General features: G+C 30.2%; 1 protein-coding gene across 3 annotated transcripts in view; it reads left to right on the top strand.

The window, feature by feature from the left end:
* Nucleotides 1–18,907, top strand: part of LOC105194123 (lachesin) — a 463,227-nt gene that overhangs the window by 205,834 nt on the left and 238,486 nt on the right. For all 3 annotated transcript variants that reach the window (XM_039453581.1, XM_039453580.1, XM_039453579.1), the window contains one exon: nt 7,325–7,613. In XM_039453581.1, the coding sequence (XP_039309515.1) occupies nt 7,325–7,613 (289 nt within the window). The remainder of the gene's footprint in view (nt 1–7,324; nt 7,614–18,907) is intronic.

Raw genomic sequence — 18,907 nt, 5'->3', positions numbered from 1 at the left:
CTGTACGGCGCGCTACACCGAAACAGTGCACGGTGCACGCAACCGATCGCAACGGTCGCATCAACGCCTTATTGTAACCTGCGTTCTTGGCTGGTGCTTTCGACGAAAAAACTTGGTTCAAAACAGAGTATTTATATAGTATTTATAATTTATTAACATGCACACTTTTAATTATTGAGATCAAATGATATTATACAATATAATAATATTATACAACATGATATAAGCGTATAATTAGAATTGATTTTAATAATGATATTGCGTGTGGTATTTTTCAAAACATGGTGTTGCGCATAGGCCAACATTACAAATCTTACATTCATATCACGATTCCCTCCTCTTATCATTTTTAGTACAAACTACACACTTTCGCAACGGGTTCTTACGTTTTGTTGAGTCATTTGTGTACAACGACATGAAGTGCCTTCCAGTCAAGCGAAGCGGATTCGTTTGTCCTGATTTCTTTTCGATATTTTTCTTATAATTTGATAAATAATGATGTAAAAGTTGCCGAATTAACTCCAGATGAAATTTTGCCATATAGATTTGTTTGCTGGTTTTTAATTTGTACAGGCAAAAAGCGTTCCAAACGCACATGTCGATTAAATGGAAGAAATATTTTTATACCACTTCATGGATTTGCGTTGGGAGTGTATGGTGCTAATAACCATATCTGTTTTATCTACACTTCCCATCAAACGATTGTAGTCGACAACACACTTTGGTTTCTTTATTATTTCTTGCGTTCGGTAATGAAGTTTTGTATTAACAAATTCATGATTGTGGCAAGAAGATAGCATATATACTTCCCTCTTGTCACACCATTTCATTGCTAGTAAATGCTTAGAAGAACGGAAACTCGCTTCACCAGTATTTAATTTATCCTGGAAAATCGGCATGCCTTTTCGTCTTTTTCGGACAGTTCCACATGCGTTAGTTGCGTTTTTATGTAAAAGAGTGAAAAGTGCCGGGCTGGTATACCAATTATCCACATATAATGTGTGGCCTTTACCTAAGTAAGGTTTTAATAATTCCATGACTATATTGCCTGATTTTCCGATAAATTCATTTTCAAAGTTTACTATAGTCAGTGATCCATTATAAATAATAAAATCTTGCACAAACCCAGAATGGGTATCACATAAAATGAAGGATTTAATTCCAAATCTATTTCTCTTGGAAGGAATGTATTGCTTGAACGATAATCTGCCTTTGTAAAGAAGTAGACTTGCATCAATACAAAGGTTTTCGAATGGATAAAACGCCTGCTGAAAACTTTGTCGGAGCTTATCGCATATTTCCCGTATTTTATACAATTTATCAGTATCCGCAGTTACATTATTCGTATTAAAATGTAAGATTTTTAACAAATATAGAAATCTATCCCTACTCATAACTTCGCCAAAAATGTTGCTCTTCAACAATGTGTCGTTAGACCAGTACTCAGAATATGTCAGTTTTTTATTTCGCGACATTAATAATTTGACGGCGAGAAAGCAATACATCTCAGGGACAGAAGTGCTTTGATAATTTACGTTAGTAATATTCTCATCAAGGTTATTCCGATAATCGTGTGTTGTGCTGACAATGAAATTTATAAAGTTTTCAGAACAAAATAATTGAAAAAACTCTAAAATCGATGCTGAATAACTAATCGATGCTTTTATTCCCGAATGTTTGGAACTAAACTTATGAATAGTTGGCCGAAATAATTCTTTCGTCCATGTAATTTCTGTGAGATTTCTGCCAGATTCCGTTGAAGTATCTTCTTCGTGTTCAGACGTGCTGGATATGATTTGCCGAAATCTTTTACAATTTTGGGTGCATCTTTCCCGTATCAAATTTAAATTTATTTGCTCATCTTCTGACAGATCCAAAAAATTATGATTTGTGTCAATTCGTCTTTTTCTGTTATTCGACATCTTTTTGAGGGGCGGATAAAATCTGTTTATAAATAATTAATCTCAACAGAGCTACCCAAATTTGACAAACAATAAAACATACCTTTTTATTCCCGAATGTTTGGAACTAAACTGTTCTTGGAAGAAAACTTAAATTTACTATATTCCTGCAGTAAGCATTAACGTAATTCGCACAGACCGTTCGAGCCGGTATCGTAAGACTGATGATCGAGGCATTTGGTTTATTATTGAAGCCCGTAAAAAACAAATGATGCAAAACAAAAGACTCACGCGGCATGTCCAGAGTGAGATACTCTGTGCATAGCAACTGCAGGCGCTTATCATATATACAATTACGCGACATCTAGCGGGAGCGACTATAGTCGCTCGTAGTATCTCAGCGGCATCACATGGAAAGCGACTATAGTCGCCCGTAGTACCTGAGTGGCATCATATGGAGAGCGACTATAGTCGCTCATAGTAGCGAAAGGGTTAACAGACCGCCGGGTGAAGATCAGAGAAGTTGCTAACATTATAAAAATCTCAACTGAATACATACAAAATGTCCTACACAAAACATTGGACATAAGAAAGCTATCGGCGAGATGGATGCCACGTTTGCTCATAGTGAAACAAAAACGGAATCGCATGACATCTTCAAAGTACTGTTTGGACATGTTTAAGCGCAATCCAAAAGAGTTTCTTAGGCGTTTCGTCACTATTGACGAAACATGGATCCACCATTACACACCAAAAACGAAAGAACAGTCTAAACAGTGAACTAAATTCAGTGGACCAAATCTGCTCCAAAGAAGGCAAAACGGTTCCATAGGCGGAAAAGATCCCACCGTTTTTTGAGATTTGCAAGACATTATTTTCACCGACTATTTGGAGAAGAGAACGACAATCACAGTACTGTGCTGATTTATTGGACCGATTCGACGCTGAATTGAAGAAAAAACGGCTTCATTTAGCAAAAAAGAGTGTTCTTTCACCATGATAACGCACCAGCTCATTTGTTTGCAATAGCAAAACTGGTCGAATTACTCAACAAATTGTTGGTTCACCCTATTCTTCAGATTTGGCCTTCTGCGATTTTTATTTATTTCCAAACATGAAAAAATAGTTTGGCGGAAAGCGCTTTGCATCAAATGAGAAAGTATTTGGCGAAACAAAGACCTATTTTAAAGAGTTTGACCATATTTTTTAAACAGTATAAAAATGTTGGAATATTGCTGGGCTAAATGTATCGAGCTGAAAGGAGATTATATAGAAAAAAGTAAAAAAGTAAAGTAAAAAGTAAAAGTAAAAAAAAAAGTTTTTTTTTTAAGTGTTTTCTTCCTTAACACTGGTATTTATCAAACAGCCTTCGTATAATTAAGTGAGTTTATATAATTAAAGTTAAAAGTATTTTAAATGACAAATGTAGCAGATGGATGTTAGCGCTAAGATAATTTTCTTTGTTATCGTTGCCAGGATCATCGTTATCATTACGTTGTTAACTCTCAATTGTAACGATTCACATAATTAAAAATAAATTGTATTATTCTCAAAGCTGACTCTAAATTAAATAGTTAAATAATTTCTCAAGCAATAATTCCAACAAAAATACGTTTAAACTTATACCCTGATAGTCAAATCTAGAAAAACAAATTACACATAGAGTCTTTTATAAATTCTTTTTACCAGGAAGGCAACAAACTTTACATAAACTGTAATAACTGATGATGTCGACGAGCTGCTGCTACGAATCGAGCAGAACACTCTATGCTGCCAGCAATAGAAATTAAACAGATTCTGCTGACAAAATGTAATTGTATTTGGTGACAGAATGAGAGCAGTGCTTACGTAATGCAAGCTGATGGCAAATTGTCGGCAGAAACCATACGCGATCTGCGCTATCACCATGAATACATTAATTGCAAAACTGCTGTTAAGTCTCTCATATGTAAAATTTATTTGCTTCTCTATATAACTAAAGATTATATAAGAGAAATTCAAACATGCCTTAATTAAATTTAAAGTATAATCATTTAATAATTTCAACACATACCAGCATGTTTAATCATTAAATAAGAACTGTACACTCTCTCTAAATTGACAAAAAAACATAAATTTATTGTACATTATAAAATTATATTTTTAATAATAATTTATAAAAAGGAAACTTTAAATATTGATATCTTTTAAATTATTGTGCATTGGCATAACTTTATTACCGTAAATTTGTAAAAGAGATATGCTCTAACATTTAAAATTTATTAAAACTAGCAACACAGGCGCGCGCTACACAGCTTTTGCTATTATACAATTTACAATTTACACACATTAACTTTTTATACACGTAACTGTCAAAACGCGATCTCCACGATGACAGCAGCTCACGAACTAAGCACAACAGGAAAATCAAGTAGCATTACGGAAAAGCGTCAACAATAAATTTCGAGATGCGACTGTCGATTTAACATGGATTTTTTAGATACGATTGGATAGGGTCACTGCACCAGTCAATAAACAAATAAAAAATTGAACTAATTAATAAACACATAAATAAAATTTTAATTTAATTACATTTTTTAATAAAAAATGATATTTTAATAAAATTTTTATAAAAATTAGATTCTAAAAAATATAATTAATTTGCAATTTAATATTTTAAAATCTTAATATTTTAATTTATTTTTGAAACAGTCATTTACTGATAATTGTTCAGCGACTGGTGCAGTGACCCTATCATAGAATGCTTTCCATATAATGACGTTAGTCGACACAAGCAACATTTTATCTTTTCTTGATATTCAATAAATAACAAAACTAAAACAATGCTTATGTCGACTTGTGTCACTAAATGGAAAGCACTTACAGACATGCACTTGACACGCGCTATTTAGCTTTTCATTATCTTTTACTTTTATTTTTAAAATAAAATTTGCAATGACAACTTCTTATACAAATTATCATTTCCTAATTCCGCGATGACAGCTGCTTATGAAGTAAGCGCAGCGAAAAAACCAAACAGTACTGGAGAAAAGTAACAATGATTATATATTTCTAGAGATGTAAGTATCGATGACATGCCTTTTTTTAGAAGAAGAAGATTTAAAATTGCAAGAAGTGGTTACCTCCTTAAAAGAAAACAGCTACTCTAAGCAAGAATTAACATAAACTGAATAGTCCAATGCTAAGTCCAAGTTAAGATTAGTACTTATCATCAAATCTCGCGCTATTTGTACATTTATAACATTATGTAGTGTAACTTTATGTCACCTCATATAATCCCCATTAATTGTCTGAAAATCACTCGCAAAATATTATTTTCTTTATTGTTTTATATTCTTTTGTTTGGAGAAATACCGATCTATATTTATGAATATTTTCGTATCATTCAGAAATTTGCTTCGTCAAATCGTTTAAAACGTTTTGCGTTATATCGCGTTTTTATATCAGCTATATATTTATTATTTTTATAAAAATTGGGAACGTTATAAACATTATAAAACTAACATGTTACTGTTACCGTGACTTGAAGAAGAGAACGATTAGTTACATTTTTAGATACTTTTTCACAAAATTTTAATAACCTTTTAAGAAGAGTAGTTCAGTTTTTAAGAATAGTAATTATCTACGTCGCTATTTGATTAGTTCAATACAAAATCTATACACAAAAAAAAATTAATACTAAATTAATAATTCATTGCTTCACATACGTATAAGCAAGAATGTAAAATTTTCTTGAAAGAATTTGATAATCTTACATAGACATAATTTGCTTACGTGAAGAAATAAAATTTTTCTATAGTATTAAATTACGTCTGTTTAAGATTATAAATTCTTTCAAGAAAATTTTATATTTTTGTTTATACAATATATGAAACAATAAATTGTTGAGTCGATGTTAACTTTTTTTGTGTAGTAATTAATCGCAATATGATTCAAAATTATTATTATATATTATAAAGTATAATTTATAATATATAATAATAAATTTATATAACTTTATATATTATAAAGTATAATTTATAATATATAATAATAAATTATTATTATATATTATAAATTATACATTTATAAAGTAAAATTCGTTATTGTTATTTTAAAAATGTAATAGCTTTATAATACATATGTAACCGCAATTGTAACTCCATTACAGACAAAAAAAGAATTGTTACCAAAAAAGTAACGGTGTCACAAATAAAGCTAGCGACATAGACAAACTTAAGTAGTAAGACATAAGCAATAAAAAAACTAACTTGATTTACTATTGAGTTTTTTGATTGTGATTGCGTAACAATATTACCGCAACATGTCAACAATCACTTGCCCATGATGGTTGAATCCTTGGACCTACTGAACGGCGCGGCGCACTTTGTTGCACTGAATGATTGTAAGCTGAAGGGTAGGAGGAAGGTAATGTCTTCTACCGCAAGCATATATCAATATGACTGTCTAAAGACGTCAATTTACACAAAATTGCGTATAACGTGTTTGACGTGAATGTACTTATTCTTTCAATTAATTTAATACATTTGAAATCTATGTAAATAGCGTTAAATTTAATTTATTTATAACATTTAATTAAAATTATAAATGTTACTTGTACTTGTGAAATGTAACTTGTGAAACAGTTTTTTCCAATTCTAATTGTTTTAAAGTTTTGCGCACTTAGGTTGATCGGTTATTGTAACCAATTATAATGTAGTCTGACATTTTTGTATGAAATGTCTGTATATTTCTACATTATGATAAATAAATTAAACTGCACATAATAAGACAAAAATTACGATCATGATGTGACAAGTAAGCTGAAATAAGCCACGAGGATACTACTGTGGTAACAAATAACTAAATTCACTGATATTCCGTCAGTACATTGATGTCGGAAGACATCAATGATGAAAATAACGCTTCCTCCCTCTTGCCTCTCAGCTTACATCCCTCTTTCCGTAAAAGATACTTTACGCTCAGTCTAGTAGATATGGTTAAATCACTATATAACATGTTACCAGTCCAAAGTAGCATCAAATAAGAATAAATTAATTTTTGAAGAGGGAAAATACTCTCTCCAAAGAATTATAATCAAAGCTTTGGATAATAATACCTAATAATAGCTAAAACATACTGAGTTAGTGTATTAAGAAACAAACTAATTGAATAAATTTTTGCAACGAGACTTGATCATCGTGTCCAATCTGTTATGCATTTGCTTCATTTTTACATAATTTTACTCTATTTCATTTATACTTTCTTGTAATTACTTTACGAGTTTTTGCATGTGACTATCCGTACTTTCTTTTCTATATATTTTCAATCAATAAAAAAAAGAAGATCATCCCAAATAGAGCAATATTGTTAGTCACATTCGATCGATGTATACTATTCAATGAAATGATATTTGTATTGCATGACGTTGCGGGGCTCTCCAGGTTGGCTGGCTACGCACCTCGGATCAGACGATTCTCTCGATCCACACCAGGATAGTAACACATAATGCGCGTATCACGGTCACCTACGAAAGCGGGGCAAGCTCTGGATCTGTCGGTACATCCGGCAGTGCTTCGGGAGTGACCGGAAGCAGCCAGGCCACGGAGGAAATCGTCGACGGCACGTGGCGTCTGCACATTCGTCAGCTGAAGGAGTCCGACAGGGATTGTTACATGTGCCAGATTAACACTAGCCCGATGATATCCGAGCTCGGTTGTCTCGACATACATGGTAAGTGTTATCTCTTATCTTTTATTACATTGTATCACGTCGAGTTCTGGCCCAAAAGCAAGGAAATCTTGCGTATAATACACTTTGAGTTGCAGCAGTAAGTTCCTGAATACAGCTTTAAATTTAAATTTATACCATATTTGCATGATATTCAGAAATTTTGTGTGCTGCATTGTCTTTAATCATGGTAATCATGGTACTGTAAATGGAGGTGACTTAGGATAATGCAGGTGACGTTGCACTGAGTGTTTTTTTGTTAAATTCAATAATGGTCGTCTTTATACATGAATCACTACACTGTTAAAAATGATATAAAATTCAATGTATATTTTAGTTAAACATTAAATTTAAACCATATAGGTACATTCTATACAATAAATTAACTAAGAGACGGTCATAGCAAGATCTTCGTACTGAAATAATATTTTATATGTTTCAATTCATTTTAAAGTGCGCGCCGTTACTTTCGATTTCAAACACAGTTCTTTTAAATTGAGTAGATAAAACATACGCGCGCTACTAACCTTTTGATATTACATAATTTAAATTAAATTACAAATTTACTATTAAAAAGAATCCACGATACATTACTTTAGTCACAGCTGTTAATGTAACAGTTGTCAAAATTTAATCAATGCAAAGCAGCTACTACCGTAATACTAACAATAAGTAAGCCAAACAAAAGAACCAAAACAATATCGCGGAAAACTGTTAAAAATAAAATCGTAATAAAACACGGCTTTTTTATGAGAGAAAAACACCATTAAATTGAAAATTATTTTAATAATAGTTCACAAGAAATTTTTCACTTTTTTGAGTGTGGGAAGATTTTAGAGATGCTAACTTGCATCTTTAAAATCTTCCCACACCCAAAAAAGTGAAAAATTTCTTGTGAAAAGTGTTACTTCGACCAAGAAATCTATATCATATTAAAGTATACTAAATTTAATGTACATATATATAACTGAAAAGTATGTGTATGAAATTTAGTGCACTTTTGAAAACATTAAATATTTTTTAATGTATCTGCTTGAAAATTTCTTCCGTTATATTACATTTAATTCTGCTGCCAATTTTTAATAGTTTAGAAAAAAATTTAAGAAATTATAATTTTCCTTGTTCTAGATAAATATAGAACTACTATAATAGTTATTAATTGCGCTTTAGCAATGATATTAAAAAATTCAGATATTGCCAGAATTATCAAAAGAAATAGGTATAATATATTTTTAAAATCAAGTTCTAAATTTTTTATTTGCTGTAAGAATAGGTAATTGGAAGTTATTTTTTTTATAAGAAAAAAATATGGATTTACCATAAATTTAAGTAAACTAAATTTCTTTTTATTTTGTTATTTTATATTTTAGAAGAAGGACTTTTGTTAGATACATTTTAATGATGGAAGTGATAGATAATATTTAAAACATTTTTTGTTATAAAAAAATTTTTTAAATATTGCAATCGGCAGACATCAAATAACCAATAAATAACTATTTTGAACATTTTTAATGTTTTCTTTTTATTTATATTACTTCCAGGTCACACTTGACGCGTTTAAAAATTTCAAACATATAGAGATACCTGTAAAACCCGAAATTATTTTCATGCAGATGACTTAGGTCTTAGGACATTGATTTTGATTTAAAAAATAACAGAGTGGATATAGGATACATTTTTTCTAATAGAAGATAATTTGTACCGATACAAAAATTTATAAAAGAAGAGGCAAAACAGGACAGATAAGATACGTGTTAAATGTGGCCCCTCGGTCGTTAAAAATTATCCACGAATCAGCGAAGACAGCTCCGTTTTTTAATTAGACAATAATTTATATCTTTTTGCAACTTTTTTATAATTTTATTTTATTTATTCACTTGTGATATTTGTATTAAATTACAATTTAAAGTGTATCCCATTTTGATCACAGGGATACTCTCTCATCCCTTCAATAGAGGAAAAATGCCTTTTGTATTTTGTAAAAATAAAGTTTATAATTCTATAAATCTTATTTAATTTTATGATAGTTATATTGAGAGATTGATATTCAATAAATATTTAAAAAGTAAAGATGATTCGTTCATTATGAAAATCTAGCTTTTATTTATCATCAAACTTGAACTACACTTATTCCATTTTTTTTTATTTACAGATAATTTCATTGAATCATTAAAAATTAGTCAAAAATATTTATGGTAAAATTTGTTAAAAATATTTTAAAAGTTATCGTTGTAGTTGATTGTGGCTAATCATGGATGCAAATCACGTGTATTAATTATAAGAGATATTTGAGAGTAATTTTATACAGATTATATATTAACACTCTTGAACATGCACATCTCAGGAAAGCGAGCGGGGCAACATGAAGTAAGACAATAGGAGGCTAAACTCAGCACTCCAATTACGTTCTCGTTTCGTGTTTCCTATTGGGAGGATGGTCGCTGAAAAGAATAACTTCTTACGGATGAGCGCCATTTATATTAGTTACCCTAACTTAACTTTTCATGTATTTTCATAAAGTTCAGTGTTTTTACCCGAATATTGAAATATTTATTTATTTGTAAATCAAACATAGAAATGGCGTGTTGGATTCGAGGGTGTACCACGAAAGGTGGAAAAAGTGGTACTTCGGCAAAAAAAAGTCTTTTTACAGCTTTTACTGTAAGTAACATGGAATAACAATTTGTGAAAATGTTCTATGTTTTTTAAGTTTATGTTATATAAGTTTATGTTAATTTCCCATCTGTTCCCATAGCACAGAAAGATTGCAGAAACATTGCAGAATGATTTCATTGAAACATTGTAATATTGCATTTTGATTACAAAACATCGCTGCAACATTGCTGGAAGATTGCAGCAACATTAAGATGTCCGCTTTTTGAAATATTGCATTGAAACATTCCATTTTTCCAAAATATTCACATAAATATTATTACATCACATAATTCCAATGAACAAAACAATATTTGTGTAACATTTTAAAAAACATTTTTCGCAAAAAAAATCTCAGGAATATTTTTTCAGAAATTTCCGAGCGGTTTACTCCGGTAAACGTTGCTTGACCTCCGTGATCGCTGCCGAACTGATCCCTCATAATGACCTGTGAACACTTTATGCTGATATGTGTATATACCTGGTAGATCAGGTCAATATACGTTATCGAGAAATGAAATATGTATAATTAAAGCACAATATTTATATAAACAAATATAAAATATAAATTTTTTTTACTAATTTTGTAAATGCAGAATAGCATCTGGAATAACTTTTCTGTTATTTGTTTAAATAAGATGCAATTAGAAAATATATATCAATATAAAACAATAATTAAATTAAATATGAAAAAATTTTTATTAAAAAAACAATTAAGACATATTGTTTATTCATTGGACTGTAGATGGTTTCTTCATATATGGACCTATTTCATCTATTGATATAAATATTTATGTTTCTTAACAATACTATGATGCACACAGCACCACGGAACTGCATGCCTTTTTCTAGATGTTTTAGAGTCAACATTTAAAGGATGTCTGTAGACATCTGTGCAAAGTCGATTTGCAGTTAATTTTGAAAGCCTGACTTGAATGAGTCGACTTACAGTCAATATATGGACGGTCGTTCTGTTAGGAAATGTAGAGATTCAGCGGAAAATTTAGTAACGTCCGACCTTAGATTGCTAAATGCGGATGAATAATTATAGATAAGTTAAATTAATATATTATTATACGCGAATATTCTGCTTTGGTTCTTTATTGCCACTACTTCATTAAAAAATTATGATATTGAAATGTTTCTGGAATATTACTGGCATATGCCATGCGATGCTGCAAGCATATTGTTAATTTATGTTTCTGCAATGTCTCCGTAATATTGCAATCTGCAACATTGCAACGTTGCTGCAATATTGCTGGAATTTTCTGTGCTGTATGGGTTAATGTATATGATGGTGATAAATAAAAAGGAAATGAACATAGAAACGGATATTTAATGAACCATTAAGTTTATATTCTTTTATAATGTATAATTATTTAAAAATGTACAATTATTTAAAAAAGGTTGAACAGATATATCAAATAAACTTTTATCGTGCAGCATTAAGTAATTATAAAGACTTAAAGTTACTTCGATACAAATTGAAATATAAATCTCAGACCTTATATTAAACTATTTGATATCAGAGTAAATAAACAAATAATCTTCAAAAATCGAAATTAATTATTGATTTTTTTTAATGACTCGGTAGATTCCATTTCACTTGTCAAATTTAATTGTCGATGTAAAATTCTTAATTTCCTTAATTTCCTTGGATGCACACTTATTTCATCCTTAAAATATATATACAATTACAAGGAGTATAAATATATATACCATAAATATATGTACAGTTAAAAAGAGTATAAATTAAACAGTATCTAATGTTTTCAAAATTTCATTTAAATTATTAATACTCGATACTTTAATATATCTTGAAAAGGGCATAATCTCATCATCGATATAAATATTAATATGTAAATTTGGAAAGACAGCAATTCTTTTTCTTATGCTAAAATCACTTTCAACTTTCGTAAAACCAAAGAATTTGTCGTTTCCAGTCAAAAATCCCCAATCCAAAAAAGGCAGCTCCATTAAATTCAAGTTATGTTGCAAATATTTAAATTTAATTTCATCTGATGCATGATATATTTCCGTGAAATTTCTTTCCATTATATCCCTAAAATGTAAGTTTTCGTATTAATTACTAATCAAATATACTATTTCATAATTATTATGTACTTTTTCATAATATTACCTCTCTGTCGCTTGTTTGACGCAACTTCTATTGTTCATTTCCGATTATTGGACTCAGCTTGTAACACGATGTACACAATTTACGATTAGTTTTCAATTAATATTACTTTGTTGTTAAAAATGTTGCAATAAAAATGATATTTTCCAACATTTTCTTTCAAAATTGGAGTAACAACTGGCATCTCGTATATGATCTCGTGTATGCGATGTATGCGTGATCGTGAATTCATCACATTTTGCATGTGTGAGAGGCTTTTAAAGACGGCGACCATCGGTAAGAAGTTATTCCGTTTAGCGTACTTCCTCCCAATAAAGTACATAAATCAGGAACACTTTTGCTTCGCACGCGCTATCGAGTTCGGTCTCCTATTCTCCTACTCCATACGGGGCAACCAAGTAACATTCTGCGTTGTCAAGTGGGGAAAAATAAAACACGTAATTCTTAGTGCTGCCTCCTGTCACACATCCTTCAGTCATCTATAGTAGCAATCTATCAATATCCCTAGGAACAAAAAAGACTAAAGACATACAACATAAATGATAAAAAATAATATCCCACAATCGTCATCTATGATTCTGTACACATATATTAACTATAAGTGATTGTCATTGTTTTATATCAATCAATATTTTTCACATAAAATCTCTTTTTCACATGTAATCTCTTTGTTGATTGCACAAAATTATAAATAGTTTTCCACAATTAAAGTCTAGACGATAACGTAGTAGGAACGCAACAATTTCATAACAAAACAAAACTAAGAACAGTTATTTATCGATGTCTAGTATCGACTTGTAACAATATTTGATGTGTATGAAAGTTTTATATTTTGTATCTTTGAAATAAGTATAGTTCCAACTCGGGATAACATGAAGGAACAACACTATATTTTTAAAAATAAGTTAGTTAATACAAAATAAAACTTTGAAAATTTGTGTATATGTACTCTTCAAATTCTGAATAAGTAGAGTCTTATCGATTTGCATGTATAAACAGAGTGTTTGATAATTAATGATAAAACTCTTGGGATAAAGTTCCGAAAAGGCTAACCCTCCGATTTAGTTGTAAATTGGTATACTACTGTATTTTGGTGCGCTGATTACGAATATGATAATAAAAATCACTGACAAGATTATCTTCGAGGTAAAAAATTTAAAAAACTTTAAAACAATTTTTTAATATTATTTTGGTAAATATTAATTTAGCAAAAAAAATGTTTCAAATAAAAGTAATAGCTTTTGAAATAATACTTCATTGATGTAATTTAGATTTTTTGCATAGAACTAATAGTTTTTGAGAAAAATGAGATAATATGAAAGAGACTCTTCTCCTAACTTAATTTTAACTTATCAATGCACATAAGAGAAAGTGTAGAAAGCAATTCATATTGAACGGTATAATTATAAACCTCGTTTTGTTCCGTAAGAAAGGGAAGGTGTGGGATGAACCTCGCTTTGCGTGAAAAGTCGCAAACCCATATGAAACAGTACATCTGTAGACCTCGTTTTGCTCCCAAAGCAGTTCCCCCCCCCATGGGATAAACTTCATTCCATGCATTTACTTTTTACGCCAAGCGACATTTTTTGATCCCCATTCTTAATTACGGTATAAAACGAGGTCTACGACGGGAGAGTATCTTTCACATTATCTTTGTTTTTTCGAAAACTATTGGTTCTATGCAAAAAATGTATGAGACATCAATAATGTTATTATTTTAAGAACTATAACGTTTATTTGAAACATTTTGTTGCTAAATTAATATGTATTAATATAATATTAAAAAACCGATATTTTTAACGTTTTTTTAATTTTTTACCTTGAAAATGATTTTGTCTGTAATTTTTATTATATTATCATATTCGTAATCAGCGCATTAAAATACAGTAGTATATCAATTTGCAACCAAATCGGACGGTTCACCTTTTCGGAACTTTATCCCAAGAGTTTTATCATTAATTATCAGACACCCTGTTTATACATGCAAATCGAAAGATTCTACTCATTCAGATTTAAAAAGTACATATACACAAATTTTTAAACAAAATTTTATCTGTATTAACTAATTCATTTCTAAAAGTATAATGTTGTTTCTTCATGTTATCCCGAATTGGAACTATACTTATTTCAAAGATACAAAATATAAAACTTTTGTACATACCAAATATTGTTACAAGTCGATACTAAATATCGATAAAGAACTGTTCTTAATTTTGTTTTGTTATGAAATTGTTGCGTTCTTACCACATTATCGTCTAGACTTCAATTGTTTTTTCAGTTTTGACATTGAAAATGACCTTTCAGTGGTTTTTATTATCTTATTCGTAATCAGTGAACCAAAATACAGTAGTATACCAATTGGTAACCAAATCGGAGGGTTCACCTTTTCGGAACTGTACCCAACTCTTGCATATAAAAAGAATGAACCAAAAAGTTACGTACTATTTTGCAATTCTCGCAAATAGTTAACGAGTTATAAATTCATACCCAGATAGCAATGCATTCCTGGCACATAAAAAGAAATATTTGCTACTATAAATTTTCCTTTGGTTGCAATCGCGTTACTATAATAAAGATACTAATTCCTTCGTACAGGGCAACCTAAAGGCAACAGGAAGGAAACTGTTTTCCAAGCAACTGAAGAGCAATAGGGTACAAAATTTATTAATGTAAAATTTCCAGTAACTTGTTATAAAATCGCATACGCAGCATGTATTACTGGCAATATCTTAAACAGAATCGGAAGTCGTTTTTCTCAAAAAAGATGACAACTTAGCAATGCATTTTTATCAAATTGATAGCAACATGCGGGAAACTGCTATCTGGGTGAATGCAATCGAATTTATTCGGCCCTTTGCCAAATCCAAACTCGCGATCGAGGTTGCTAGACACGCAAATTGTTATTTACTAGCGGTTAGAGTCCTACATAAAGAGAGAAGCGACATCAATATCTGCATGCCGTTTTTCCGTATAGTTCCTGTATCTTGGTCATTAGTCTTTCGTTTATCCCTACTTCCCTAAGTCTTATCCGGAGCTTCCTCATGTCCACCTTATCGAATGCTGCCTTCAGGTCTGCAAAGAATACATACAATTTACCTCCTTTCTCTTTAAGTGCTTTTACCGTTGCGATCTTTATTATGTATATGTTGTCTGTTCCACTTCTTTTTTTTCTGAACCCCACCTGCGTTTCTGATAGAATATACAGCCTATCCATTTCTTTCTTGAGCTTCTCTTCCAGTATCATAGCATATAACTTATATGCCGTATCCATTAGCGTCCCCGATAGTTCTCTGCTTTGTTTCTTTTCCCTTGATTTAATATTATATTATATTATATTACTAAACATTAAATAATATTGCCTACATATACTCCCAAATGTCCTCCGTCATTCTTATTAAAATAAAATATTTTAACAGCATAGAAAAATGTATTTTTATGCGTATGTAGGCAATATTATTTAATGTTAAGTAATATTCTAATTAATAAAATATGATATTAAATCATTTAAGTTAAGATTATATTATATTTGTGACGGCCAGTGCTTGGACCGTCACAGCAAGCGCGCGCGCCGCCGCTGCTGGCTCGCCGAGGGAGTAAGACCCCACGCAAACAGGTAGATACAAGCGCCGTCGCTAAATGGCCGCGCCGTGGGGCCTTTTCTTTGGAGTGCGTCCACTTAAGCTATAAATAGGCATCGCCGTGGACGTTTGAACAGCTCACGCTCCAGCAAGATCTAGAAAGATAACGCTGATTATCGTAACTTCAAGACGATCTATCGTTTTTCCACGCTGTTCCACGTTATGTTAAAAGAGACATCACGATTTTACGAGACCTATATGGTTCTGTCACAACAAACGCACTCCGAGAGTGCACGTCACACCGCAACTCCTCACGCTCTGTAACGACACGTGGAGCATTAACGTTGCTCTACACAAAGCACACAGGAGGTTTAAACTCACAGGCGTATGACACCTGCGTGGTACCACATTGGTCTCGTTAATTTGCCATCTAAACTTCCACGCTGCAACGGTCAACCCGGCGACCGACGGCCGACTCCGCTGCTACAGTCGACCCGGTGACCAAGCAATATTCTATGTATCACACAATATTACTATACTATTATTAACGGTGCAGCCTGTAAAAAGGAACGTAATAATTGTAATCAAACACATTTAACTTGAGGGATTAAACGTACAAGGAGCCAGATAGCATTTAATACGAAGATCCTCTTCTACCTACGATCTCAAAATATTAGTAATATTTCTGAAATATTAATGCAAATATGTACTTTTCTTAAAATAAAATGACGTTTACGTACAAAATAGATGAGTATGTAAAATTTCATACCATTAAAAGAAAAGAATATTAAATGTAATGCCATTTATTATTAATAATTTGATAATTTAAAAATGTTTATTACTTCAAATCTCAATACTTCATGAATATTTTTATAATACTAGCAAGACAGGCGCGCGCTACGCGCGCGATATACACTTTTTATAATTTACAAATTACTTTACTCGGTACACACATTAACTCTTGATACATAATTGTCAAAATTTACGCAATGACAGTAGCACATAAAGTAAGTACAGCGGGAGAACCAATCAGCATTACGGAAAAGCGTCAACAATAAACTTCGAGATATGCGACTATCGATTTAACATGGATTTTTTCAGATAGAACTAGAACAACACAAGCGCGCGCTACGCGCGCGTCATTTATTTAATTTCATGTTTACATATAACTAAATATAAATAATACGAATTTCAAAAATTATACATTTATGATTAAGAATAATAGAGTTTACGATGACAAATAACAGATCATGTTCTTGATGATTATGAATAAATAAAAATAGAATATGATTTGATTTATTATTACCCTATCAGTAAACAATGTTTTTAAATGCTTTTTAAATATTTATTTTTTATTTATTATTATATAACGTTTCTTAAATATTTAAAAAGCATTTAAAAGATATTGTTTTTTAATAGGGTAAATGTCTATAAAATTATCATAATAGTATAGGTTAATATCTCATTCTTGTAATAGATACCCGTATGTATAACTTTTTTATATTGTTTATATAACCAAAACCTACAAAAAACAAAATTTAAACATGTTATAATTATTTATTTTATTTTATTTTATTTTATAATTATTTAATATACAATAATATTTATACTTTGTACGTGATACGATTGCATTTTTGTATTAAAAACAAATATTATACACTCATCAACTTCCAAGCACACGAGATTATTATATTTCAATAACTTTCGAATCGATCAAGTTCTAAATATTCAAACGATGGGTAAAGTTTTATAATGAAAATGTTTTTATTTTTTCTGTCCGTATTCTACGAATGGAGATATCATAATAAAAAGTTCACCTCTGAAATTTCATTTTCTGAGATATACGTGATCATTAAAAAAATCTTCAAACTCGTGTTCAATTGCATTCTTAATTTCTTTTGTCTTTTATTTAAAAATCTTTACATTCTCAGCCTTCCATAAATCCTTTCTACTTTCTACTTTTTTCCTATTTTACACTCTCACAATTCTTCTTTCTTCTTCCTTACATTATTTCACACAATTTTAAAATTTTTATTAAAACAGATAATGTTCGGTTGATGAAACAGTAATTTTTAAAACAAAATGTCAATATACCATAATATGCATTCATTATTAAAGAAACCTTCAAATTCGTGTACAATTACATTCATAATTTCTTTTGTACTTTATTTCAAACTTTACCTTCTCCACCTTCTTTGATTCCTTTCTGCTTTATATTTTTTATTTATTTTACACTCTCACAATTCTTTCTCCTTTCTTCTTACATTATTTCATGTCTCTCCGTTTCTCTTACCCTTATTGCACATATTTTAAAATCTTTACTAAAAGAGATAATGTTCGATTAAAGAAATTTTTATTTCTATAACACAAAACTTCATAACATGTGATATGATATTCATTTATTACTAAAAAAATCCTGAAACTCAGGTTCAATTGTATTTTTAATTTTTTTTGTTTTTTATTTATTATTTTATTTACAAATCTTTACTTTTAATTATAATATAGGTATTCAAAGATTATTTTATTTTACATATATTGAGTGTTGTACAAAAATTACAAATTTATAAAATTTTAATTAATTTAAGCAAGTTAAAATAGCATATTAATTTTTTCTAAGATACAGATAAAATATTTAATGTCTTTAAAGAGGTGAACTTCTCTTCAATTAGATTTTATAAATTTGCCATTTATATCTTTGTGTTTTTGGAACTCATTAAGCTAGAATTTTATTAATACACTTGTGTGCTTGCACCTTATTATTTACAAACTTTTTTAATAATTTTAATATTTTAAAATATTAAATATTAATTGTATCAATAAATATTTAAGAAGATAATTACTACAGAAATTTTAAAGAGATTTTTGTGTTCATATAAACAGGCATAAATAGTTTAAAATAAATGACTAACTTGACTATACAGGGTGATTCA

This window comes from Solenopsis invicta, chromosome 9 (genome assembly GCF_016802725.1).
Source record: "Solenopsis invicta isolate M01_SB chromosome 9, UNIL_Sinv_3.0, whole genome shotgun sequence".
Taxonomy (NCBI): domain Eukaryota; kingdom Metazoa; phylum Arthropoda; class Insecta; order Hymenoptera; family Formicidae; genus Solenopsis; species Solenopsis invicta.
Note: the sequence above shows the minus strand (reverse complement) of the source record. Positions and strands in the feature narration are given on the sequence as shown.